General features: G+C 40.5%; 1 protein-coding gene across 1 annotated transcript in view; it reads right to left on the bottom strand.

The window, feature by feature from the left end:
• TNNI3K (TNNI3 interacting kinase) overlaps positions 1 to 26,246 on the bottom strand; it is a 305,113-nt gene that overhangs the window by 138,871 nt on the left and 139,996 nt on the right. Inside the window, 7 exon segments of the mRNA XM_075537291.1 lie at positions 1,185 to 1,289; positions 2,065 to 2,259; positions 2,379 to 2,439; positions 2,522 to 2,614; positions 3,559 to 3,615; positions 4,060 to 4,107; positions 4,110 to 4,145. Of these exon segments, the coding sequence (XP_075393406.1) occupies positions 1,185 to 1,289; positions 2,065 to 2,259; positions 2,379 to 2,439; positions 2,522 to 2,614; positions 3,559 to 3,615; positions 4,060 to 4,107; positions 4,110 to 4,145 (595 nt within the window).

Below are 26,246 nucleotides of genomic sequence, written 5' to 3'. Positions count from 1 at the left end.
CTAACATTTTACAGGTATTTTCACTATTTCTTTTACAGAACTTTAGTTTTTCAAAACCACTTTATTAGGAGCAAATACAGATATAATATCACTCCATTGTTCAATTACATCAAGCAATATTGTACTACTGTTACCACAATTGATTTAAAAACATTCCCTTCCTTCTTGAACTCTGCGATATCAGCTTCCCAACTTACTTTATATCTTAAAACATATTTATGTTTCCCCTCTCTATTAGAATAAGGAAAATTGTTTAAAATAGTCTATGGCAATTCCACTTTGCAAGATCTAACATGACAAGTAGAAAGCTTTCAACATAGTTGATGCTCAGATAGGTGTTCAATGAATGACTGAATGAGTTCACTAACAGCAGCTTCAGAACTATGCAGATTGTATAAAAGATTCTATGTAGGATTCACATGGACCTTCTCGACAGTCATGCATGTGCTTAATATCATTTATATAAAATAATCTGACTTGTTTCCTAAACTAGATCAACTATAATCCACAGAGCCTTTGGGGTTCCATTGAAGGAGTCAGGGATCCCCATCCTTGGACAGTAGAAAATGGTAAATAAATAAGCAGAGCTCTTTACCCAGTAGCCTGTCTAGAACTAAAACACCTCCATTTTGTATATTGCCCTACCACTGGGGGCTCACCTATTGGAGCACACTAGCTCTATATTTATCTCAAGCCCGCATCTTACAGGAAACCCTCTGCTGTCATAAACTAGGTAAATATGCTGCTCTCTTTGGGCCCAATTTACTAATGCAAAAACAGAAAAATGGTATCATAAAAGTAGTGTTTCAGGTGAGTTTATAACAGGTCCTTCTCTCCTATCCACCTTTGTATGATATATGGCCCTCTAGAATAGTCACAGAGCACAGTCCTTGTTCGGGCCTTTCGGATCTTGGACTGAGCTAACTGGCGAATCTTTCAGATATCTTTCTGAACATTATTCATATATCTGAAATAACCCTGAAGAGTTGATATATAGCTTTCGATTCCTGAGAAAGTCCATGGCACATTTTTCTACGGCCTACATTTCTGACAATCCGTACCCTACCCCTAGAGTACATAGGAAAACCTTGTCTGCAATAAATCTTAAATGCATCCCCACTGAAATCTGACAAAGGTTTCTAGCCGGTTGCACAATTGTAAGTTTATTAAGGAAAACAGACTACCTGTTCAGGTCCCAGTGTATAATTGGCTGTGTCAGGTTGTGAAGGTACTCCATACCTTTGGCAACATTGACGGCAATAATTAATTTAGACTGCAAGTCAAGAATCCTAGAACATAAAAATAGATTTAATGAGGACAAAATGGTCAAAGCTAATACCATGTTTCTAAAAGAAATTGAATGGTATCTGTGTTTTCATTTCAGAGTGTTGTGTGTGTGTATGTGCACACGCTTTGTTGAAAATTAGTCTATAAATTCAACAAATCTGGAAAATAGCTTTCCTACATCAGATAATCTTTAATTACAGATCTACTTAGATATCGATCCCTATGTTTAAAACAGTCCACTTGATTATATATTATTTGTAATGTTATACTTAATTCTTTTATAGTTGCATAAAAATGGAATCTACTTTAATAACTGACAGAATGAAACTGCATTTTCATTATTGTATGCATAAATCTAGGAAGTGAATTCAAAGACGACTTATGAAAGTGCCTCTTTTCTTAAAAAAATTAGTATGTGCTGCAACCCCTGGAATTGATTTTATTCTAAGATTACATATATCTGCTTTATTGGCATGTGAAATTTAGCCTGATTATTATGAACACCAGTTACCAACTTAAATTCCTTGGGATTTGTTACCCTCAACTGAATTCTTGGTAAGAAAGCAAAGAAGCAGCTATGTTAATTAAAACACAATTACTGGGCATAATGTATTAACTATATTCAAAATGCAACTCTTAACCATCTTTAAACTGCCCCACTTTGTAACACTCAGAAATTTCAGGCAGCAAAGATTCATATCAGCTGTAAACCTCTAAGGAGGCTCAAGGTTAACTCCAAAGGCAAAACAAGGGACAATCACAAGAGAGAATACATACCTCTTCTGCTCATGAAGAAAGGAGACTAGAGAACCTCCTGAGATGTACTGCGTGACAATGGCAAACTGACTGGGGTCATTCAAGCAAGAACCCACACACTGAATTACACAGGGATGATTGAGTCGGCAGAGAATCGACGTCTCCCAGTAAAACACGTCCCCATCTGACATGGAGCAGTAGGTGTTGGCTCGATAACTGGGAAGAGCAGCGGTGGGAATTCTCAGTTAGTATGTGGATCAAGACAAGAGGCTACTTTTAGGTATGTCTCAGAGGTTGCAAACCCACCTGGAAGCTGAATTACCCTATTTTCTGGCTTAGCTTCTATAGCCACCATTTTATTTCTGCACCGTCCTGTGTATACTTTTCCAAAAGAACCTACAATATCTAAAATAAATCAGTAAACACATACCATTTTGGGCTCATTGAACTAAAGTGGACTCATATTTTCTTAGGTTACCTGAGCCAATAACCTCATGGAACTCAATTTCTGAGCACTGGAGATGGAAATGTGAGGGCAGCCCAACCCTGAGAAGGAAAACATCTGCTTTCTCTGTAAGCAGGAATGGGTGTTGGTTATTAAAATGAATACATAATGCAGATGCGTACACACTCATGCACATGCATACTCATGTGCATACTCGTGGACATTTTACTTAACAAAAAAATTCCCTAGAAACACTTAGTTTCCCCATTTTAATTAACTATATGGTGATACTAAAACCCCATCCATTAAAAGTGTGCTCTCTTTCTCCATTACCTGACTTTGATTATTAGGAGATAAAGTTTTATGCCCCACCTATGAATAATCAATTTGCCCCATGACAGCTAGCCTGAACTTTACCACATACTTACAACTGGTCAATTCCTTCAACCTAACATAATGTACTTAACCAAATAATCAGAAAGTAACCTTAAAGACATGAAAATCAAATGACAGGACATAAACTTATGAATTATTCAGAGTAGATATCCAAAGCCAAAAAATAATTTTAAAAGACTTTAAATTGAAAATAGTTAAATATAAATTACTGTTGAATTATGGTTTTTACCTTCCTGACCAAACCATTTTTTTGCAATATTCACTCAAAAGTTTATAATTATCATCTATTTGTAATCTCTTGAAGTATTACTTAATGTTTCAAATATGTGTTCTAGGCAAAACTAGTCTCAACTTTTCTCAAATGAATAGTGATATTTATGATCTACATTTTATAATACAATAAAATATCTAGAAATGCTACAGAAATAAAATATTTCTTTAATCATCATGTGAAATTCTCACTGTCATTACACCCCATTAACTGTGAGGGCATACACAAAATAACACAGCAGGTAAGGTTAATTACGGAAAGGTCCAATGATAAGCATGTTTATGCTAGAAAAAATACATCCAACACTTGTAATATGTGAAATATAATAGAAAGTTGCCATATCTGAGGTGATAGTTATTCTGAGTATTGCTATTTTTAACAATTGCCCCCTCTGTAGAATTACCTTTTGTCATACTTTCAATCTTTCCTAAGGGAGCTAGAACAGACACATGGGAACCATCTAGAAATACAATGAAATGATAGCGTTAAGAGTAGCAATGACTTATGAATATTTCAAAGTTCAGCCTTTATAAAGCAAAACAATGCTTAAAGAAAACCAAGTAAAACTATAGCGTAAAGGACAGGTCTTTCGTGTGGATGGTGAAGTTGTACAGCAAAGTGTGTAAGAAGATTTTCTTTAAGTCAGTGTCTAGGAGAATCCCATAGATTTAATTTGTGCTTGGATATGAGCATTCTGGGGCCGGAAGAGAGTAATGATTGCTCTCAGCATCCCAGTCCTTCCTGGTCATGAGCAGCGAAAATTGAAGATTTGTGAATTAGAAAAGAACTCAGTGGAGGTTTCCTTGCATTCTGGTCTCCACCGAGCAAACGGTGATAGCAGAGCATTGGTTTACCATTAGGCATAAAATTACACTAACAATGAAAACAGAGTGAGAAAGGGTACCTCCTCCTGGCTGAGAACGCTCATTACAGGGCAATTCATCCTGGGTGCCTTGCAATGTCTCAGGAGGGTGACAATCACATCATGTCCTTTGTGGAAAGACAAAAAGGAAAAGGGTCTTAATTTTTATTTCTTTTATTCAGCACACTATCTATTTTTTTAAAAAATGACTAAAGATAGCTTATAACATAGGAAGTACCTTAAGAGATAATTTACTTCCATTGGAACTTAGTATAATTAATCCTCATTACTAACAGATAACTTTGTTGTGAGTTCCTCTATTTACTTAAAATACTTAGTGCAAAAAAAAACCTCAATGAGGTCAAACTAGGCTTGCTTGATATTTACTAAATGACTATCCATGAGACATAATAATTGAAAATAATGAGGACCAGCTTTACTTTTATTCTTTCATTCATTTGTGCAAACTCATACATTAAAACTGGTATGTGCTGGGCACTATGTGATGTGTTTTGTTGGGAAGTGAGAAAGCAATGAATATAGCAACAGTAGTTCTGCCCTCAAGAAGCTTACAGTCAATGAGGAAGAGGTATGTTAACCAAATAATTATATCAACTATGCATTTCTTGCCATAGTTAGGCTCTAAAGGCCAGGCCATTACGTAGAAATCAGTGTTATACCAGCTTGGAGGATGACTTCATCTGATACAAATGGATGATGACTACATTAGCACGTTACTCCCAACTTGTCAAAGCACTGAGAACCATGGCAAAGTCAAGTTGACACATAACCTTTACAAGCATTACTACCATTGTACTTGCCTCACAGCTTGGCATTCATAACTGTCAGATGTATGTTTTCAATACCCTCAATAGTCAGATAATAGATTATATACTATTATCATGAATGTAATATGTCACATAATGTGATCATGGATAAATAAGGAGTAATTCACTGCCATGGACTTGATTCCAACTCATAACTATCCAATAGGAAAAATAGCAGTGTGTGTTTCCGAGGCAGTAAATCTTGACAGGAGCAGAAAGCATCATCATCTTTGTCCTGCAGAACGGCTGGTGATGCCAAACTGCTGCTCTGTGGCTAGTAGCATAACTCATAACCCACTAGGCTACCAGGAGGAGGTACATGGAAACTGACTTCCTCAAAGAATACCTTTTATGTGGTTTGGGAGCATAGGAATCTCTAGGAGATGTAAATAGCACACAACTGTTAAGAGAAAGGGTTTTTTTTCTGCGTATAAATAGAGGTGTTTCAGAAGAATGACCAGGCCCTCTATTATTGAAAAATTGGCCGCCGAAAACCCTATAGAGAACAATTCTACTGAGACATGTGGCACTTGACAAAAAAGAGGGATTGACTTCATGGCAACTGGTGACCCAAGGGAGTATACCCCTAAATTAAATATCAGAAGGGTCACCGAGGAAAACAAATTTCTACACTGCAAAAAGAAGCAGACTGTCTACTTGCGAGGAATTCACTGCTGAAAACCTTCTGACTAGTAGGGGAACACTGTCAGATAAAGAACTGAAAAATGGGGTAGGTTGTCCAGTTCTGAGGGCTTCGTCACTGAAAACCTTATGAAAAATCGCAGAGAATTGTGAGAGGCAGGGCTGGGCTGGAAGGCCCTTAAAATATAATTGTGTGGCTGAATGCTTCAAGCCATCGCCGGGTATTTGTGACTGCCCTTTCTCGGGGCAATTGTGCTTCTGGGAATGGCAGTCCATCCAGGGACAGCATTTCTTCATTCCTTCTTGTGGCTTTGTGACTAATTCTCAAAAGGAGAATGTAAGAAGTGATGTCACTTCCCGGTTAAGTCTTCCAAGAAGCATGAAAGCCTTCCCACCCTTTCTTTGCACATTCTCTAGGATGAAGAACCCCCAAAGCCAGAGCTGACCAGAAATGTCCGCCCTCGATTGCTATCTGTCTGATCAATCAGTCTTCTATAACTTCATTGACATTTTGGAGTTTATTAATTACAGGAGGGCTTTAGTATTGTGACATTTCAAACATTTGAATATAACGGTGATCTACAAGCTAGCTGAATGTTGTTGCGACTTCATGCTAACACTACCAAAGGAATTGGCTGAAGTTAATTTATGTAAGAGAAAGATAAAGTCAACCTAGAGACCTGCCAAGAGACTTGTGAGCTGTAACAACACGCATTTTCAACATGGCAAAACTTAGAAGTTGAAAACGCCTAAGTGCTCACCCAATAGGAAAGACCCATAAGTTAACATTGGTTCAGAATCTACCTTGCTAATTTAGAGCATAAGTTAGGCGATAACTTGCTTATCACCTCCTTCCTTCAAAACAGAATTTAGATTAACAGCGCAGGCAAAACCTAGAGGTGGGATTAGGAGCACCAGTGGAACAAAGGAATAAATGATCAAGTGTAATGAAAAGGTTGGCACTTCAAACTCACCCTTTGACTCCAAGTGAGAACAATATGGTGCTCGGCTTCTGGAAAGATCCCTGCAGAGAAAATTCTGCCCTATTGAGTTGTTACATGAATCAGAACCATGTCAAGACCCCCAGCAAGAACACTAGTATCTGAAATCCTTCTAAATGTAACATCCAAAATATAGATTCCAGGAAAGAAGAAAAAAAATGGGAATTACAATTGGTAGAATTTTTTAGGAAAACATAAATCCAGAGTTTACAGCTAGCTTCCATCCCCTTATCATTTATAGATTTCTATTCATGACTGGCATATCTCTAGTTTAAAATTATGTAAAACTTTACATGTTTTGAATAGGAATTTGAATTTTAGAGTTGGCAATATGTGAAGCCACAAAAGGATTTTAATGAGGTGAAGAACGTAGTTGATTTTACTTTAAAAAATAATCCTCATCGATCGATAGGAGCCATGGTAGCATAGTGGTTCCATGTTGGGCTACTAACTGCGAGGTCAGCAGTTTGAAGCCATCTGCTTTCTACTCACATAAAGAATCCAAGTTTTGGAACTCACAGGGAATTTTGAGCCTGTCCCATAGGGCCACTGTGAGTCACATCAACTTGATGGCAGAACTAATCATATATCCTCAGAAAGATAGATGATTGTTAAAAAGATTCTCTGAGGCCATGCGTATCATATAGCTAATGGTGCTATCACCTAAGTGCTTCTTTTGGGTCTTATCCCTGCCTTCTTCCTACCCTTTTACTACTGACTCTATGAATGTAAATGAACTTGGAAACTCATTCTGAAACCTCACATGCATTTTCTAAGTACGCAGTGTCTTAATTTTCAGTTACCACTCTTACTAATCATAACAGATTCGGTGATTTCTATTTCCTCACAGGTCTGAAGTCCACCGTGGGTGGCACTGAGCTAATACAAAGGTGTTGACAGGACGGTGTTCCGTCTGGAATCATCGATTTCCTTGTCCTTGTCTGGCATTCCTTGACCTGTACCTCTCTTCGTTCACCTTCAAGCCAGCAACAGTGGCTTAGTCCTTCTCCCAGCACACCGCTCCAGCTCAGCGGTTCTCAACCTGTGGGTCATGACCCCTTTGGGGAGTTGAATGATCCTTTCACAGGGTCGCCTAAGACCATCGGAAAACACATATTTCAGATGATCTTAGGAACCAAGACACCACTCTTCTATCCCTCTCCAGGCGGGTCCGCCCACATGCAGACATGCCCACATATGAGTACCAGGCATGAAGACTGTTACCCACGCTACATCATGCTTCAAGACAAATTTTCACTTATTTGTAATTAGAAATAAATATTTCATAACATATGATACATATTGTTTTTGTGATTAATCACTATGCTTTAATCATGTTTAATTTGTAACATTAAAAATACACCCTGTATAACTAGTATTTGCATTATGATTCATAAAATTAGCAAAATTACAGAGTTATGAAGTAGCAATGAAAATAATTTTATGGTTGGGGGTCACCACAACTGAGGAACTGTACTAGGAAGCTTGAGAACCAGTGCTCTAGCTTCTTCTTCTGTTTCTGTCTTCCAGTGACTAGAATCTTCATGATTCCATTGGGCCTCCCTAGATCATCCAGGAGAGTCTTTCTAAAATCCGTTAAGATTCTCCCTAGGGACACAGTGATTAGCACTCGGGTTGGCAGTACAAACCCAACCACTGCTCTGAGGGAGAAATACTTGACAGTCTGCTTTTGTAAAGATAGCTGAGTCTCCACACCCTAGAGGAGGATTCGACCTCTCCTTTAGGTCACTATGAGTTGCAACCCACAAGGAGTCGCAGGAGCAGCCTCCGTTTCATGTGTGATCTTACTTCCCCATAAACGCCTGTGGGGGCCATTATTCCTTACCTCACCCAGTCTGTGAGAGCATCGATGAGGATGGGCCTTGCTTACATCTGGCGCCCCTTTCCGCTGAGCATCCCTTTCTTCGCCCGGTGATCACTGGGCTCAGCAGAGCAACACAGGGTCTTCTGGAATCGAAACACACCTGCGTCTCTCCCACTGCCAGATCCACTGCTTAGAGGCTCTGTCTGATGCCCTCCGCTCTGCCTAAGGCCCCCTCGGATAAAACCTGAGTGATTCTCCATCCGATCCTTCACTCACTTCAGCCTTTCGATATTGGAGACCAGTTGTTTTGTGTTTGCTTCTCTCTGGTTTTCCATGGAAAAAGTCCCTCCGAGAAAGAAAGCAACCCAGACCCTTAGCACTGACCCAAGCCCAGCAAAGCTTAAAGCATAGAGCCTGCCTACCCGGCTGTCTTGGCCTTCTGTCCACCTGGTTTTAGCTAACAGTCGAAAGGGCTTCAGGCTTTCCCTAGGCAAGCGGCCAACTGTGTCCTGAACCCTGAACACTCATGCGAGTCAGCGACCACACCCTGCATGGTTCCTTTCATTGCAACCGCTCTCTTGGCTCTGCTTGCTCTGAGCAGTTGTCCGTTTCCGTCAGCGCCGTGGCACAATTGGCTGGCAGTTTTCTCTGGGATGCTTTTCATCAAGAGCCCAATGAGTGCATGGGATCTGGCTGATGATGAGCGTGAGGGTGCCAGGGAAATGCCAAGAGGTCCCTCGGATCTGGAAGGCAACTCAGCCTGGTTTTCCACCTCCTGTAACTGTGGGCTGAGGCGCCCACATAGGAGATATTCACGTTCCCTCAAACTGCTCTGACAAGCTCCCAATTGTATGCGCTGGGCCTGGTTTCCTGATATGAAGCCACAAGGAGTTAAGCAGAAAAATATATTGATGAGCTTGTTAAATTAACTTGTTAAGCCAAACTCCTGATAATGGATAAGCTCAGATAACCAGGCACACTAATGGGGCATGTCCAGAGATAATCAAACTTCCACTAATTGAGAGAAATGTTTTCCTGTACCTGCATATTTACTACATACGTCCAAGTATTTTCCCAAATACAGGTTGTTATGTTATTAGCCTAACGCAGCTATAATAATGATTTGCACTTTAATTGTATCATTCGTTGAAGTCCACGGGCGTTCTGGCAGTCAGCTCTCCGCCAGCTTGAAGTCCTTTTCATTCCTTGCTCTCCCGGTTCCATCTCTGACTGTATTGCCTAAATCCCATGTTTTTCTTTTGATTTGTCTTCTTCCTGTGTTCCACTACTCTCTATATTTGGTATATTTTCCCCTGAAGACTTCGTTGTTTCCTACTTTATGAATAGTTATTGATTTTAAAGCATAAGGTTTCAATGAAGATTGTGAGTTCTGGGGTGTCTACAAAGTTTAATCTCAGCATCTTGGTCATGTGCAGAGATTTCATAATTATTCAAGAAAATATTTTAATCATTTTTCCCTATACAGTTGTCTCTATATCCTGCACCATTTCATCTTAAAAGCAATGAATTCTCACCCTCAATGACGATTGACCAGGAATGACATTAGATGTGGAGCTTAATGACAAATGACACTTGTACTAAGACAGGCTCCTGACTTGATGGTCCTTGAACCTCCTTGGGTACAAAACTTGGTGGAGAACATGCAGTGTCGGTATCTATTTCAGAAGTCAAAGAAATTTTTACTTAACTTCGTTTTTCCCACCACTGATCACCAGCGTGGCACCTTACAGCTTGACTAAATGCTTGAAGCCGCAGCGCTGGTGTTTGAAATACCAGTAGGGTCATCAGTGGTGAACACACTGCAGTAGAGTTTCCAGACGAAGACAGACTATGATAAGAGCCTTCACAGTCGACCTCAAAAATTAAACCATGAAAACGTATGGCTTATAACAAAGTATTGTCTGAGAGTGTTTGTGGTGGTTAGGTTTTATGTCAACTTGGCTGGCCAAGTGTTCTCTGTGGTTTGGCAGCTGAAGCCTTGTAATCCCCATGACGTGTCCTAACAAAGTGTAATTAACTCCATAATGGGGTATGCTGTGAGCAACCAATCAGACGTAAGGTTAAGGTGAGGTGGGATATGCCTCCTTTATTTAGGCCACAGTCCTGATACAATTGAAAGAACGTTTCTTAGGGGGTGGAATCTAATTCTTGTATTAGTGGACACTAAAAAAGCTTGCCTACTTTTGGCGGGATATGGCTTCTACATTTGACTCCTGGGCCCCCAGTTCTTTGCATTTGAGGCTTCCATGTTGCCTGTCAATTCTGGAGACCATCAGAGACCTGTCACATGATTTGACCATCTTGAACATCTTGAATGTGTTTGCCTTCGCAGGCACAATGTGACTTGCTGAACTTGGAGTCATCCATTTCTGCAGCCACCAACGTGTGACCACCCTGCTCCTCATGGCTTCAAGAGACCCATAGGGATGTGAATCAACAGAAGTCTCCAGCTGAACATCGGAACCACAAGTTTGGCACCTATCTAGACTTGGATAGGATTTTCCCATTTCGACTACTATAGAAACCCTTTTCTGGATTGTGTGTGTGTGTGTGTGTGTGTGTGTGTGTGTGTGTGTGTGTAAAATCTCCCTTCCCATTATGGTAAAAGCTCACTTTCACATTCCAGAGTCTTGAAAAGTGGGATCAGAAGGCAGCCTCTTATGTTCACCCTTCTATTGCTTAAATATGCGTCATGACAAAACATTACAAAGCAGGAAAATTATTTTTGTCTGATATTCACCAAACCCAAATTAAAATTCCTAAAGTCTCTCACCTTGAGGGAAAAAAAATCCATACACATGAATGCTTTTGCCACAAGACTATTATGTGAGGCGGCTTAAACAGTTCATATAAAAAGGCAATTAAAAGATCATTTAAAATGCCCATGAATTTTTTGAAGTCCCTTCATTTACTGTTCTAGTTATCTAGTGCTGCTATTACAGAAATACCTCGAGTAGCTGGCTTTTTACCAACAGAAATGCCTTCTCTGACCGTGTGGAAGGCTGGCTGTTGTTGTTGTTGTTCAGACTCACAGGGATAGTGACGCAGAGCACAGCTAGTACACGCACCATCCTGACCTTGGCTGTCACGTTTGAGGCCATTGCTGAAACTAAGGTGTCAGTCCATCTTCTCTAGGACCTTCGTCTTTTTGCTGACCCTGCCCTCCTCCAAGCATGTTGTTTGTTTGTTTTTCTCTCTAAGGATGGCTTTTTCCTGATAACATGTCTAAAGTTCATGAAACAAGTCATGCCATCCTTTTTTCAAGGAGCATTTGGCTGCACTTTCTTATACAGTCCTGGCAGCCCACAGGACTTCAATAGCCTTCTCTAGCCCTCCAATGAAATGCATCAGTTCTTCTGCAGTCTGCCCTAATCATTGTCCAGCGCTCACATGTGTAGGAGTTAATTGAAAATATCTTGGCTTGGGTTAGGCTCATCTGTCTTAAAAGTAACATCCATGCTCTTCAACCCTTTACAGATAAAATTCATAGTTTGATTTCGCATGAGCATTAATTGGGAATTCAAGCAAAATGAAATCCTTGACAACTTCCACCAGAATCCAGGGAGCCTTTCTCTAGATATCAGTTGTGGAGGAAGGACCTGGCTTATTTAAAATTCGGCATGTCCAATGTTACCTGGACAGTCTCATATGTTTTGGTATCCATCTTCCTCGAGGTCTAGAAGGTTTATAGGGACCCAAGGTCCAAAGGATGCCCTCTGCTCAGGCTCTTCTATCCTAGTGGTATTGAGGTCTCTCTCTCTCTTTGGTCCTTATGCCATAGATGTGCTATAGGTAACAGCCCGGGACATTCCCCTTATTCTTGACCAGGGCTGAGACTGTAGTAAGGACGGTAACTTCAACAAGGAGATTCACCCCATCCTAATCTGTCTCGTTAAATATAAAACAAAAGGTAATCCTCTTTCACATAACCTAATCCTGTCTCATTAAACACAGTCTGTCATTAGAATTTACAACACATCACAAAATGGAGTAAAATCACTGAATACTTCAACTATGGCCTACCAAGTTGACATGTATTTTGCATGGGGGCACAATTCCACCCAAGACAAATACAAGCTAAGTTATTTAGCTTATAAACGTTCCTGTTTCACGTATGTTCAGTCGGACACCAGCTAATCATGCAGTACTTCGATCTCTGTTCCTAACTTCCCATAAATCCTTTATAGCTCACAAGTTAAGAAGTCACCATCCTCTGGATTGCGATTTAGGCCTAAGACTTCAAATGTTAGCTATGGTGTGGAAATCTACACAAGTCTTGGTGGAACTCACAGGCTTTTGCTTTAACTTTCAGTTAAAACCTTAAACAAGACTGTTGGGTACTTAGATTAGAGATGGGGGTTGTGCCTCCCATGCCTACAAAGGCCCCCAAGGAGGAGGTTGGAAAGAAGTCAGGCAACCATTAGACACCAACGGGAGATACCCAGAACTGAATCTGCTCATATACAAACCCCTACCCAGGTGGGAGATACATCTGGGTTCCCAAACTAGGGCAGGCTCATGACATCACCCCAGTGAGCCTAACTCAGCCAATGGGGTCAGACAATACCTTCAACCACCCCTCGCCCAGCCAGGGGATGGGACAGAGTAAAGGCAGGGAGCACAGGCGGCCATTATCTCTTGCCCTCTCACCCTCTTGACCTCTCAGGTCCCGGGGCAGGCCCCAGTTCTGCATCTGTGGGTGTTCCTGTCCATGTGGTTGTTCTTCCCCGTTGTGAACCCCGGTGGGGCTTCTGGAATAATGCATACCCTTCTGAGACTGTAAAACTTGAAACTTTTCCATTCCTTCATAAAAACTCACCTGGATTACCAAATGTGCTTCGGCATGAATTTTTTTCAGCATGTGATGCCAAGAGCCGAGGTACAATCCGCTCCAGGAACCGCACACCTCAGGTATAGGTGTCTGAACCAGCACGCCAGCTTCTGTTCCCCCAGGGACCCACTCACCAGGCGCAAGCAAACGTGGGCTGGAGGCTGACTTAGCTGCCCTCTGTTTTACAAAGTAACAGAATAGGGGGGAGAACTCGAACCTAGTCAGACCTACTGGCCCTGTATGTAAAGTCTGTAAAGGAGACTCAACCACTTCACATGAAGCCTATTTAAATGTTTTTCTTTCTTCAGAGTTTTAATGCCATCAAATACTGTCTCCCCATATGCGGGTCCCAGCTAAGAATTCACTGGCAGGATTTGCAATCACCCTGTCTTGGGTCCCCTTCTCAAGGAGCTCCAGAGAAGTCTCCCAGGGACAGACCTGTCTCCATCTTTATCTGGATTAAACTGCAGTGACACTGCTCCAGGCAGTTCCTGGTCAAGTTTCTCATGGTCATATTTTTGTTTTCCAGTGTTTGCCTCTCTCCACACTCAGATACATAGAGTGGACCTGCTCATGGCCCTTTAACGTGGGGACCTGCAGAGACTCCTATTGATCTACCTAACCTCCAATAGATGCTAGTAAGACCTTTGTTTCAGTCCCATCAATGTTTGCCTATTCATCCCATTTCTTACTAAAGTTAATAAAGCTTCCCACGCTGCAGGACAAGTCCCTTGACTCTTCCCATGTCATTTCCTTTCATTTCCCCTCCATCAATGGGTGCTTTATTCACTTGACTTATTCATAGCCACTTAAAGATTTCCACCCTGTAGGGTTCTATTTTTCCCCTTCAGTATTTTGTTGAGAAGCAGCCTTACCTCCTTTCTTATCTGCTGTTTGAGTGTAACTTCTCCCTTTGGAAGTAGCTCGAAGGCTGGCAGCTGTGTCACTAGGAAGCCAGAATCTAAACTTAGCCTAGCATCTGAATCTCTCGCAACACTTTCCTTCGCTACTTATGAGAGGAAAGGCTGTAGCTTGTACTGGCCAGAACATGCTTTTCCTTTTAACTATCGCACACAACAACAACCCAGAAAACATGTATTTCACTGTGGCTTACGGTAGTTACATTTTATGTTGATTTGCATTTGTGGAAAGGTGTCCTGTCTGTCAGTTAGGTTACAGTCTGATGATACCTCCTGGGCAGTGTGGCCTTGCTAATAACAGAGATACCAGGGACCCCTCCATATTTATTACCATTTGCCTCCATCTGTGCTAGAACTCTGCGTCTGCTTCAAGGGGCAGCCGCATGTGGGCCATCTGGCCATGAGAGACACTGAACCCTGGCACATTTCCATCAACCTTGGATCTGTGCAGCATCACCCTGTGCATCACTAGCCTGCAGCTACTTGAGTCTGAAAACCTCAGCCAACATTGGATGTATGGACATGAGGGGGCTGGGCTGAGGAGTCTTTTTGTATAAAATTCCTTCTTACATATATATGAGTGCCATTTGGTTTCATTTCTCCAGAAAGTCCAGCCTAGCTCAATTTGGTAACAGGAGTGTAATCCAGAAAGAAAAATCATGAAGAAGGAGAGTGAAGGCTTATCTGACCACCATTTCATGGCGATTGAGGGGACTTGGCTTTCCTTCTCTGGTGTGTAGCTCAAGAGAAAATATAACCATGGGTTTCCTCCCTTGGTTTCTGGAAAGACCTGGAGAGTGAAACTTTTGATTCTTAGAAACCATTTTGGTTATTCATACCTGAAATGGCTCAAAGGAATGTAATGGATCTTAAATTGCAGCTCAGGGGAGAAATGTCACTTTTGAACTTCCAAGAGGCAAGTGCCAAGGTTACTTACACGAAAACACTGATAAAGGGCAGGCCCTGGTGTGGTCCTGTCAGCAGGACTTGAGGCCATATTGCATATGATAGTCTAGCTAAGAAAGGGATGAATTTGAATGTTTGAAAAAGGGTTGCTTTATATGGTTAGCTGATTGTACTTGGTTTATATTGACTGGTCTCTTCTAGCTGATATTATAGACATAATGTGATAAAAATGAATACTGATAATGAAGATTAGAAAGAACTTGTAAATCCACTTTAACCTTTACAATTCAACTTGATAAAGGGAGAAGTTTTGAGTTGCCAGACAGGACAGGCTTTCGTTTGAAGCCAAGGGTCAAAAGGCCACGTTGGTGGTCTTCTGGTGAGCATAATTGCCTTCCAAAAGTAAGAAGACTTAGAAAAGTCCTCCCTAAATTCTGGGGGACCAGACATTTGCATTTAATAAAACCATTTAACTATAGCTATTGGGAGACTGCAAAAAAAAACCGATTGGATTTTTGAATCTCGATCAAGCAGTTTGCCTATTGATGCAGCTAGGATGGAAAAATCTGTGCCTGTGACAGAATTCTCCCTTCTTGGAGTGAACGCTAAAGGGAGCCTGCGTGGGGTGGGGGTAGGGGGTGGCGGGTGGTGGTGGTGTCTTAAATGGACACTAGGTGACCACTTGGATCCACTTGAATGGAAGCGGGGGTGGGAGCTCAGCAATAGAGAGATGGGTTGAGTCTGGCCACTGACATCTGTGGCCCTGATTCACAGGAACTAGAGAGCAGGCTAACTGATCTGACCTGGACCTTGAGCCTATGTAAGAATCTGTGAAGGGGCCAGTGGTCTGAAGTGGGGAGAGTTTATGGGGGACTCCCTAGTTCACTATGGTAATCACTGACCTAACTTGGAATGGCTATGATTAAGCTGACCTGAGCTAGACTGGACGAAGAGGAAGATATTTGATCCGACAAGCTGATACATAAGCCTCCTGTCTTGATGGATGGCCTGCTCTAGATTTGATGTTGTGTGTGGAAGCAGACAATGTTCAAAGTGGAATGATGATTCTCCACATTACGGACTATGTTTGTCTCTTCAGAGTCATGGATGGATAGAAATGGGCAGTTCAGAAATTGAACACCCAGAATAGGGGGAGAGAAAAGCATGGACAGAGGAAGATGGTGATGTAATCATTGGATTGAAATGTAGATGTTCACAAAGCTGCAATTGAGAGGTATAGAATATTTTTGTTTTGTTCATTTATGGAGTTAAGATTTAGATGGGGCTGGTGTATATTAAGTTGTATACATTTTAGTTGTATCTTGTTAGACACAAACAGTATTTTATTATTGTAATTATTTGGTTGATTATATATTGTGCTAGTCTGGGTAGATAAGAGAAACAAATCCAGAGATTTACTGTACATATATGAGTATAAGCCAACCTGAATATCAGCTGAGGCACCTAATTTTACTACAAAAACTGCATTAAAGATGTGCTGAAAAACTAGGCTTATTCACGAATATATATGGTGTATGTATAAGAGAGAATACATACATACGGTGGTTGTGTGTATGTATCAAGAAGCAATTAAACATCCCAGCCCAGTCCAGATCAAGTCCATGAGTTCAATAATAACTCATAAGTCCCATGAATTCTTGAGACTCACATAGCACATGCAATGATGCCAAATGCAGGGAGATCACAGGCCAGCGGGTAGAAGGTTCTATGATCCAGTGGCAGTGGAAGCATCTCAGCACTGGCATGGATCTCTACATGTCTCTTCCAGCTCTCTGGATGTCTCAACAGCAAGAAAGGGAAGGCAGAGAAACTGGGTCTGGCCTCCAGTGAGCTATTTATCTCAGGTAAACCTCCAAATGAGGAGTGCACATCAAGCTGAACACATCAATGTACACATCAAGCTGTGATCTGATTGCAGGCTAGACTCCACCTCTTCACGCGAGTTGACAGGAGATTTAGTAACTGCCACATATACAGTTACAGAGTTATGTAAAGGAGTCAAGTTGACAAAGGGTAATCTGTGATAGTCAGACTTTATGTCAAGTTGCTCTTGTGGAGAGTTGGATTCCAAGCTGTGTATCAGGTTACAGCCTGATGATGCCACCTGGGAGGTAGACCCTTTTATAAGAGAGTCAATGGGAACCCCTTTACCCCCTCTCTTGACCTTCACCTACATCCTTGCTGAAACACTGTGTCTCCCTCCAGGAGGGGCCCATTTGGGACACCTAATTGTGAGAGCTGTCTGTATCCTGCCATATTTCCACCAACCTTAGATCCACACAACTCTGCCCCACCAAGCCTGTGATCTCCCTGCTCCTGCTTCATCTTTCTGGGCCATAAACCTGCAGCTACATGGGTCGAAAGAAGGCCCCAGGTAGCATCAGACTTAAGGACTTGAGTTGGACTTGGCTTGGATGGCTTGTTAATATAAGTTCCTTCGTATATAAAGGCCATTCTTTTTGTTTTCCTGGCAACTGAGCCTAGCACAGTGTCCTTGCTGCTGCTGTGCATTTCTTTATTTAGCCAGTGAATAGCTTCTTAAAAGTGGGACATATCGTGTTGATAAGCAGTGCCCAGAGCCTTTATTATGGGTTCTATTACATGATACAAAGTTACAAAATTAACAAACATCTTTCTAGGGAATTCAGTCCATACCACAGATGATCACTAGAGCCTTCTGAACTGGCCAGTCCCCCCCGTAGAGTCCTCATCACCTCCCCTAATTCATTAGGTATGTTCTGGAGCATTAACAAAGACATTTACCTTTGAAGACATTTTAAAAGAAATTTTCTCTTACCTTGGGGGACAAAGAGAAGATATTTTGGGTAAAGTTAATATAAAGCAAGACCTTCTCCTTTTGCTTTACTTTTCGGTTTCTCTCCACAAATATTTCTTGAGCATACAGCTCAAATTGCATCTTGCTAGAGAGCCTTTATATGACTACTAAATTTTAAATAGTATCCTTGGACATTTTTACTTGACGTTACATTCCTTGATTCTTTGTCATTGTCCTATAGTTGTAGGTTTTGCCCATATGCTCTTTCTCTGCCCCAAGAAAGAGAAACCTCTTAAGAGCAGAGACTATTGTGTGGTTTGCTTCCTTACTCAGTTTCTAGCAAAGTATCAATCATACATTAGCTCAGAACTGAATTTTTGTTGGATGAATGAATACCAGAGTATTGAAATTAAAATGGTCTATACTTGTATTAGAGTTTTATGTAAATTTTGCTGGGCCAGAATTCTCAATGGATTGGTAGCTAACACACAATAATTTAATATAAATTTATTATCACCACAATGATATCTTCTATGAGCAATCAATTGAAAGGAAATGTCTTCAAGAATGTGACCAGCTTCCAATGTAAGGAGATACAGTGTAATGTTTGCTTGCATTTTGCCGGATCTAGATCTCTATCTGGCTAGTGAACTGACCCCTGTTTTTTGTTTTGTTTTGTTTTTGTTTTTCCAATTGGAGTCAATGACTAGCCATATTGCCTGTCCATCTTGGAAGTCACTGAAAACTTGCCATTTTATCAGCCAACCTTGGATTCATTCACCTCTGCAGACACAACCCTGCTTTCTGACCTGCATGATCATAGGTTCTTTAGTTCCCGACATCTGCTTCATGGACTTGAAACTTTCCTACCTCTGTAATGGTGTGTGTCATTTCCTTAGTATAAATCTCCATAGATAGATAGATAGATAGATAGATAGATAGATAGATAGATAGATAGATAGGTAATGATATGATATAGATAGATATGATGTTATACATATATAAACATCACTAATTTTGCTTCTGTGGAGAACTCAACCTAAAATACCATTTTTGTGATGAACAATGTCATTTGATGGGGAAAGCATTAAATAGTTACATAAATGTTCACTCAAATATAGTTTAGACAAATTCCAGGAAAAATAAATAGAAGCTATTGTGATTATTCATACCACTGATATTTAATGACCATTTGGAATATTCATGGAAGGTTTCCTTAAAGAGCTACCTTTTAAGCTGAAACTTAATTAAGCAAAGTGGGATGTGTCAACCAGGGGAAAGAAATCGTAGGTACATAGAAAGAAGAGTTGCAGAACATTCTTCAGAAAGTTCTTCTCATTCATTTGACTATTAGGGCTCTGGTTAAAACTAAATCTCTGATATTTTTAGAGGGAGCTACAGATAGAGCAGACTCGTGGTAATTAGTATTCTTGAGAAGCTCCACTGTATTTCCATTCACTAGATGCTGTTTAGTGACACATAGAACATGACTGCACCCCCTGCACACTCTCTGTCTTACCCCAACAAACGCATATTCCACATCTATTAGGAGTCAGTCAATAATTACATTCGAAGTTTGAAAGACTAATAGCCTAAATACTCCTTGCAAGACATTTAAAATTTGATAGAAGAGTTTTTCAATATGTAATTGTAAACGCAGAGGCATACATGTCCGTGGGATACAATAAAGCATGAGGAACATACGACTGGGCTATTAGGAAAGCTTCCTGGAGGAGTGGCTAATGTGTAGCTGAAAGGCTTGCTAGAAATGAAAAAAATTTGAAGAGCAGAGTAGGGTGGTGAAAGTGGAGTATGGTCTAGTGTCAGAGAGGACCGTGCAAGACAGGCTGGAGGATTGTAGTCAATTACTAAATGGGGCCCTTCTAGCCCTAATCCCTTTTGTGATGTATTATATATTCAGGGACTATGTATGTGGTTATGATCCCATTGGGGGAGAGTTCTCTGTTATGCTAGTGGAGAGAATTAAGGTGAGATGTATTCTGCACTTCCCAAGAGTGTGACTCAAGTCATTACCCTTTGTTTCCTTGAGGAGATGATCTGCCTGGAGACAAAAACCACACTTCCAGTAAAGTGTTCTCCTTGGTGACCTCTGCTTCCCAAATAAAGCAGGCCTGCTTTGCCTTTCAGACATTTCTGGCCTGGGCTCTGGACTCTATGTTTGACTTGCTGTTCTTGGGGCTTAAGTTGTGTTATTACCTGACCTGGTTCCAGAAGCTTCCACAATCTTGTGGATAAAGAGGATCTTCCTGACAAGTGTCTGAACAGCAGCACCCAACCCACACCTCTCTGAGGCATTTCTTAATGCATCATGAGTTCTGTGAGACACGGTCCAGGGACCGGAGCAGAGGATGATGTCTAGCATCAGGGAAATGGAGCTGTGTACCAGTTTGGCAATGTTGGATATTGGGAATCTTTCATCGACACTTCCTTGGAACTAGTCTGGTATTAAATCTTCTAAACGAAATTGTTATCACAGCTTGGAAACACAAAATCACATGGTATATATCATGAGACTTATGCAGCTTTATAATATTATAATATGCAATTGGGTTGTCTATGATACCTCATAGGTTATGAGAAGATTCAACAAGTAATACAGTATGAAGTATTCAGAGCATGCCTGGCACCTTCTGAACTGGTGCGTGCTGGGAAACGGTAAAGGTGACCTTGTTTGCCCTCGGGTGCTCACCGATGAGACGAGTGATAGAAGGTAGAAGAGGTGGGGGAGTACACAGGGCATAGGGACCTTTGTGCATCAACCAAGCAAGCCGGGACTTTCCCTGTCAAGGAAGGACTCTAAGCTAGGGAGTGAGAGGTCTTACCTCCACTTTAAACATATTTTATGGACTACAGTTAAAAAATGGATTTCCAAGCTTCTTCAGGCTAAAAAAGGCAATTATGAAGCTATTAAAAACATGATGAAAAGGATGGTGCCAACCTGAACTAAGACAGTGCTTGGAAAAATAAAGGAGAGAAAGGTGAATTGTGATGTTAAAAAATGAACCTATGAAGTAAAATAAAGCAGAATTTTTGAATTAATGGACATATGAAGAGGTGTGGGGAGTGGAAAGTAGACAAGCATCGTGTCAGATGGCCTGCTTTGAGTGACCGAGTCGCCAGGAATCACACAATGTGGAAGAGTAAATCAGAGGCACAACAAAGGAAGACACACTGATAAAAACAACAACAATAAAAGATGTTGGGTCACCTTTGGTTTGTTTAGTTCCACTTGTTCATGAGAAGTGCAAATAGTCAGTTGGTGTGAAGGGTTAAAACATGACCGCACATTTTATTTGAACCTCTTCGTCATCTATAGGGGAAATCTTATGAAGTAAAGAGGCTTGTGATTTTTGTGCTAAAGTTTTAAAATATTGTTTAGATATGTATGTACGACCACCTATATTAGAATAACGGATTAAATTGTTTCCACCATATTTTGATCAGTGATTTTTGAAAACTACTTAATCTTGTTTCAGTCCTGAGCTTTTAAATCTAATGGTATTACTTAGGCCATAAATATACATAGCAATATAATAAAACAACACATGCTTTTTATATATAGTAGCTTTGTCCAATAAACTTTGGCAGGGAAATAATCCATCCACTAGAGGGCGTATATCTGTGCACATCCTACCAACATATAGTATTTCTTTCTGGACACGAAAGCATGTTGTAAATTAAGAAAGAACATGGCACTTGGAGGAATGTTGAACTTGACCAAAGTTTACCCTCATTTCTGCACTCTCTGCATTTAATTATTGTAACTACCACCTTTTTTAGTGGAAATCTGTTATGAGGTAGGCATTTCCCATTTTATTTTGAACCCATGTAAGATGATTGCAAAGTAGCTATTAATTTCATTCTTTGAAAAAATGATTATAAAGGCTGATCAATGCTAAATAACTTTTCTAAGGCCACTTAATTTAAAAAGTTAGAATGTGGTATTGTCTGATTGTAGAATATGTGTTCAAAACATGCACTTGCAACTTAAACATGTGCACACACATGCACATAGACATCTATGTCATTAAAAAATAAAGTAGTCACTGTTGAGTTATTTCTGATTCATTGTGATCCCTGTGCGTCAGAGTAGAACTGGGCTCCCCCAAATTTTTAATATCTGGGTTTTCAGTAAATCTTGCCAGGACTTGTTCTGAGGAAGTTCTGGGTGGACTTGAACCTCTGACCTTCTGGTTAGTAGCTGAGTGTATTTACCATTTGCACAAGTGAGAGACTCCATATAACATGTAATAGGTGTTTCATGTCTGTAAGTTGTTTTCTACTCTTCATTTTAAGGTGCATAGCTGCTTGCATGGTTAGCGTGGCTCATGAAAACATACTCTTGCATGGTATTTTCCCTACCAACGTGAGAGGTCCTTCTGTTGTTATTATTTTAATTATTTTTACCAGACAGGGTGTTGTGGACATGAAGAAAGATAATTAGTAAGCACCGGGTCATACATGGATGTAGTGGTTAATCTTGAAATAACATCTATTTCTGTTCATCCTTCCTCTCCCAACCCTGAAGCTATTCTAGCGCACTAAACTTAAACTAGGTTCACTAAACTGGGTAACTAAACTCCAAGTAAGTTATAATTCAATATAAAAGAGTCTTTGGAGTTAACAAATTTAGGGTGAAAATTACCAAAACATTTAATGAATTTACTCTTCTTTCTCCTGCTTCTCCTCCACCCCCATCCTTCAGTTATTTTTTATTGGCTGAAAACAGTAGAAGCTCATGACTGTATGACTGCATTACTTTTACAGAATGCACTATAGTACACTTACTATAAATAATTCACACCATACTACACTTGTCAGAAGGAATGAACGAAGTATATATCATGCACAGGAGCCTTGGTTTTTATTGTTTTTGCTCACTTACTCACTAATTTTCTAACTCCAGCTCCCTGTCACTGTGAATTAGAGAGGCTCTGATGTATACAAATATTGTATTCTGAGTAATTAGATATTGGGATAGGAGTCTCTGTAAATCACTTTAACCGGTGTCGGTACTGGACAAATAAGAAGTTTTTAGTTCTGTTTCTAGTTTGGGTTATTTTCTGACCCTTAACAGCCTGACATAAAGGAGTGCTTTCTTTGTCAAAGGCAGTCTTTGTGAATATAACAGCCAGACACACTATTGAGCTGTGTGTTCAATTCTAATTGGCTGAGATCTTTTCAATTCGGCAGTTTCATCTTTAATGCAATGGATGTTAGATTAGGTGGAGGTCTTTTCAATGGGTTTTCCATACTGGTGATTAGGGTAGAGGATTTGAACATAAGCAGGCTGCTGGCTATTTCTTCTGGCCAATTTAAATTGATTCACAGAAACCCTTTGTACCCCAGGGAAAGGGCAGCACAAATCCAAGAGAGGGAGACAGCTACCACTATGCTTTCAGATGGACTAGGAAAACGAAGGGGGAGGCGGGGCCTGGGGAGGGAGATGCTCCAAATCCGTAAAATTGGAGCTCTAGGCAGTCTAGCAGAGGCATGCCGACATTTAACTGGCAGGATTCTATACAGATCAAGACTATTTCCAGGTTGGACTTTGGCGTCTTTAGGTAAAGAGTGTGCATTCTTCTCTGACCTCACTGGAAACCGTGGTGAGCAAAGCTGTGTTGTTATTTGTTTCATTGCAAGCATTTCCCAAAGACAGCAGACAGCTCTGCCTAGACCGCAAAGCACTCCTGGGTGCGCTATATCAGGGTAGCTGAAAAGGGTCAGTTGAAAAATGTAGTTTGGATCAGGTGCAAAATTTGGTTTAGAACCATGGTCAAAGGAAGACAAAGTGCTGGTGAGCAAGACTGCCCTCGACGCTGAAGGTGGACTCAGACGAACAACTCAAACTGGGCACACCACGCTGGTCTTTGTCGCACACAGGGGTCCTGGTTTTCAGCTTCCCTCAGGTTTATCTTTGTAGGGAGAGGAGAAAGTACCTGGTGAATCTAGGTACATCCGTACACTAACTCTATTCTAATAAGAGGGAACTCCCAAGTGAAGTTTTTCTATGTAGTTTCTCAACTCCATCTCCAAATTGCTCAGTAGAACTCTTGTATACTAACTATATCAATGTATATGGTAATTTCTTCTCTGAGGAAGGAAGGAAAGCATCTCTTTACCCAAACAGAACATAGACTGTACAGAGTTGGCCATTCCTATGCCCCTGAACAGGTGAAAACGATGCAACATTTCTCTAGCAAGGGAAAATAGCAGCAATTTCATTTTGTTGGTGTGACTTGCTTTGCCCCAGAACATATGCAAAGCATCCATCTGTCTCCTGGGTGCTGAGATTCAATTTGTTAAAATTCATCGTAATAATGAAATGGAACACCAATGCCTGGCGCAGTAGTTGAGCAAAGAAGGGCGACAAATATGGCACATGTTGCAGATGCCAGTGGGCAAGACCTCGAAACTAAAAGATTTTTGTTTTGTTGTTTAGGAAATCCTAGGAGCTTACACAATGATTCATTGTTTCATAGAGGATAGAATTCCACAAAATGAACAGAAATAACAACAACAACAACGGTTTCAACTGTCACTCTCAATCAACTAACCACAAACGAAGCCAACCCCTGCGACTGCTAGCCGCAGAAGCTCTTCCTGAGCTGCCTGCTGGAAGCCTAATGCTTCATAAACTCTTCTTGGAAACTCCAATTTCTTGACTGAGGCTCTCTGAGAATCTCCTGAATCGATGCCACGTGTTGTTAAGCAGAACTCCGACGTCCTCCTGAGGCATCAGGATACACAAGATTGGATCATTAGATGCAGAGCAACCTGTTTGATAATGTAAATGAAGTAGAACACTTTTTGATCTTACAAATGTGAATCCACATATTTTTACAAAGGTATGTCCACGAATGCTATTATTAGCACTATTCTTAATAGCTGAAAATTGAAAACTATTCAATTGTCTATGCATAGTACACGTAATAAATTGTATTGTCACAAAACACTACGTAAAATTAAACCATCTACATCTACCTGTAAAAATGTGGATGAAACTCATAAATAGTTGGACAAATTCAATGAACTCCTGTACATACTACAGCATTCAGATACTAGAAAGCACAGAGAGAAGAAAAACTAAAGTATGCCACAGAAGCAAGGGGCTACCCTTTAGTGGAGTCTTTGTAGGAGAAAATAGTGGAGCATCTATAAGGCAGCAACGTTGAGTTTCTTCGTCTGGAAGCTGCGGGTATTCATTTTGTGAAAATCCATTGAGCTGTACCCTGATAATATTGCAAATGTAGATTCAAGTAAAGAAAAGGGACCGTGAAATTTAAAAAGGCTTTTATCTAATTATCGCTTGTTTCTATTAGCATCTTTTAGGACTTGGTTTGGGGCAGGAAACACAGTGGGAGCCATATCTTTGTTTTGTGTCTTAACTTTACCCGCCATAGAGACCTACCTTTCTTATCAAAAGCAAGGAAAGTCAAAACCTTCACTCTCTGGCAGAGTGTGTTTGAGAGTGAATTCCTACAGCACCCATAGCCAGCCCGGAGGGGTAGCCTCAGCCCTGTTCTCAGGGACCTGTCTGGGTGCCATGGGCAGGAGGCATATCCCAACCAAGGTGGTCCAAGAGCCCAGACACAGTCCTGTACATTTTACTAACCTGCAATTCTTCTGTATCCCCCTTTTCCCTACTGCCATAGTTCCCCGTGATGTGACAGTGATTGATTGAGCTTCCTGCTGCCAATCATGCTTTTGTGAAGATTTTCTTTGTTTTCCTTGCTCTCTAATTAGCCACATTCTCTGGAATTCCTTCTCTGAACTCTATTATGGCCTCATGCTGATGTTTTCCCTCATCTGCATGAGTTGTCTTAATTTATCCTTTTGAAGACTTAATAAAGGGGTCTCTATAAAATCTATTTGGATTTGGGGTCTCTTTTCCTTTACTCATAGTATTTTTTAACTGACCATTTCAGGCCGCTTCCTTCTCCTTGACTGTATGCTTACAACAACTTACTGTTTCCACTCCTCACGGCCAACTCGCCCCTGACTTTCAAAGTCCACTTCACACAGAAAACCCTTCGGACTAAATTGGAAGGTTAAGAAATCTTCCAGTTCACCAACTGAACCATTCTTTCTCAGTACAGTTTTCTAGAATAAAGATTTTAAAGATAAAAAAATCCTTTAAAGATAAAGGCTTAACGATTAAAAATACTTCTTTATGTACTTTAAAAATTCAAAAGAACCAGTATTATAAGCTTTAATTTTAAACAATCATTTCTTTAAAATCTGATATATTTTATAGTATTTCTCTAAGATTTCAATAACAATGTATACTCTTCCATGTAACATTAAAACCTGTTCTCTTTAGGAACTCACATATGTGGGCTTATTTCAATATTGAGACACAATATATTTTAATAACAATCACATGATACCTATTTCTGTCTCTATTCTGTCACCTGCCCAGGTCTCTGTATTTTACC

Source organism: Tenrec ecaudatus, chromosome 1, assembly GCF_050624435.1.
Source record: "Tenrec ecaudatus isolate mTenEca1 chromosome 1, mTenEca1.hap1, whole genome shotgun sequence".
Taxonomy (NCBI): Eukaryota; Metazoa; Chordata; class Mammalia; order Afrosoricida; family Tenrecidae; genus Tenrec; species Tenrec ecaudatus.
The sequence above is the reverse complement of the archived record's forward strand: the minus strand, read 5'-3'. Positions and strand labels throughout refer to the sequence as shown.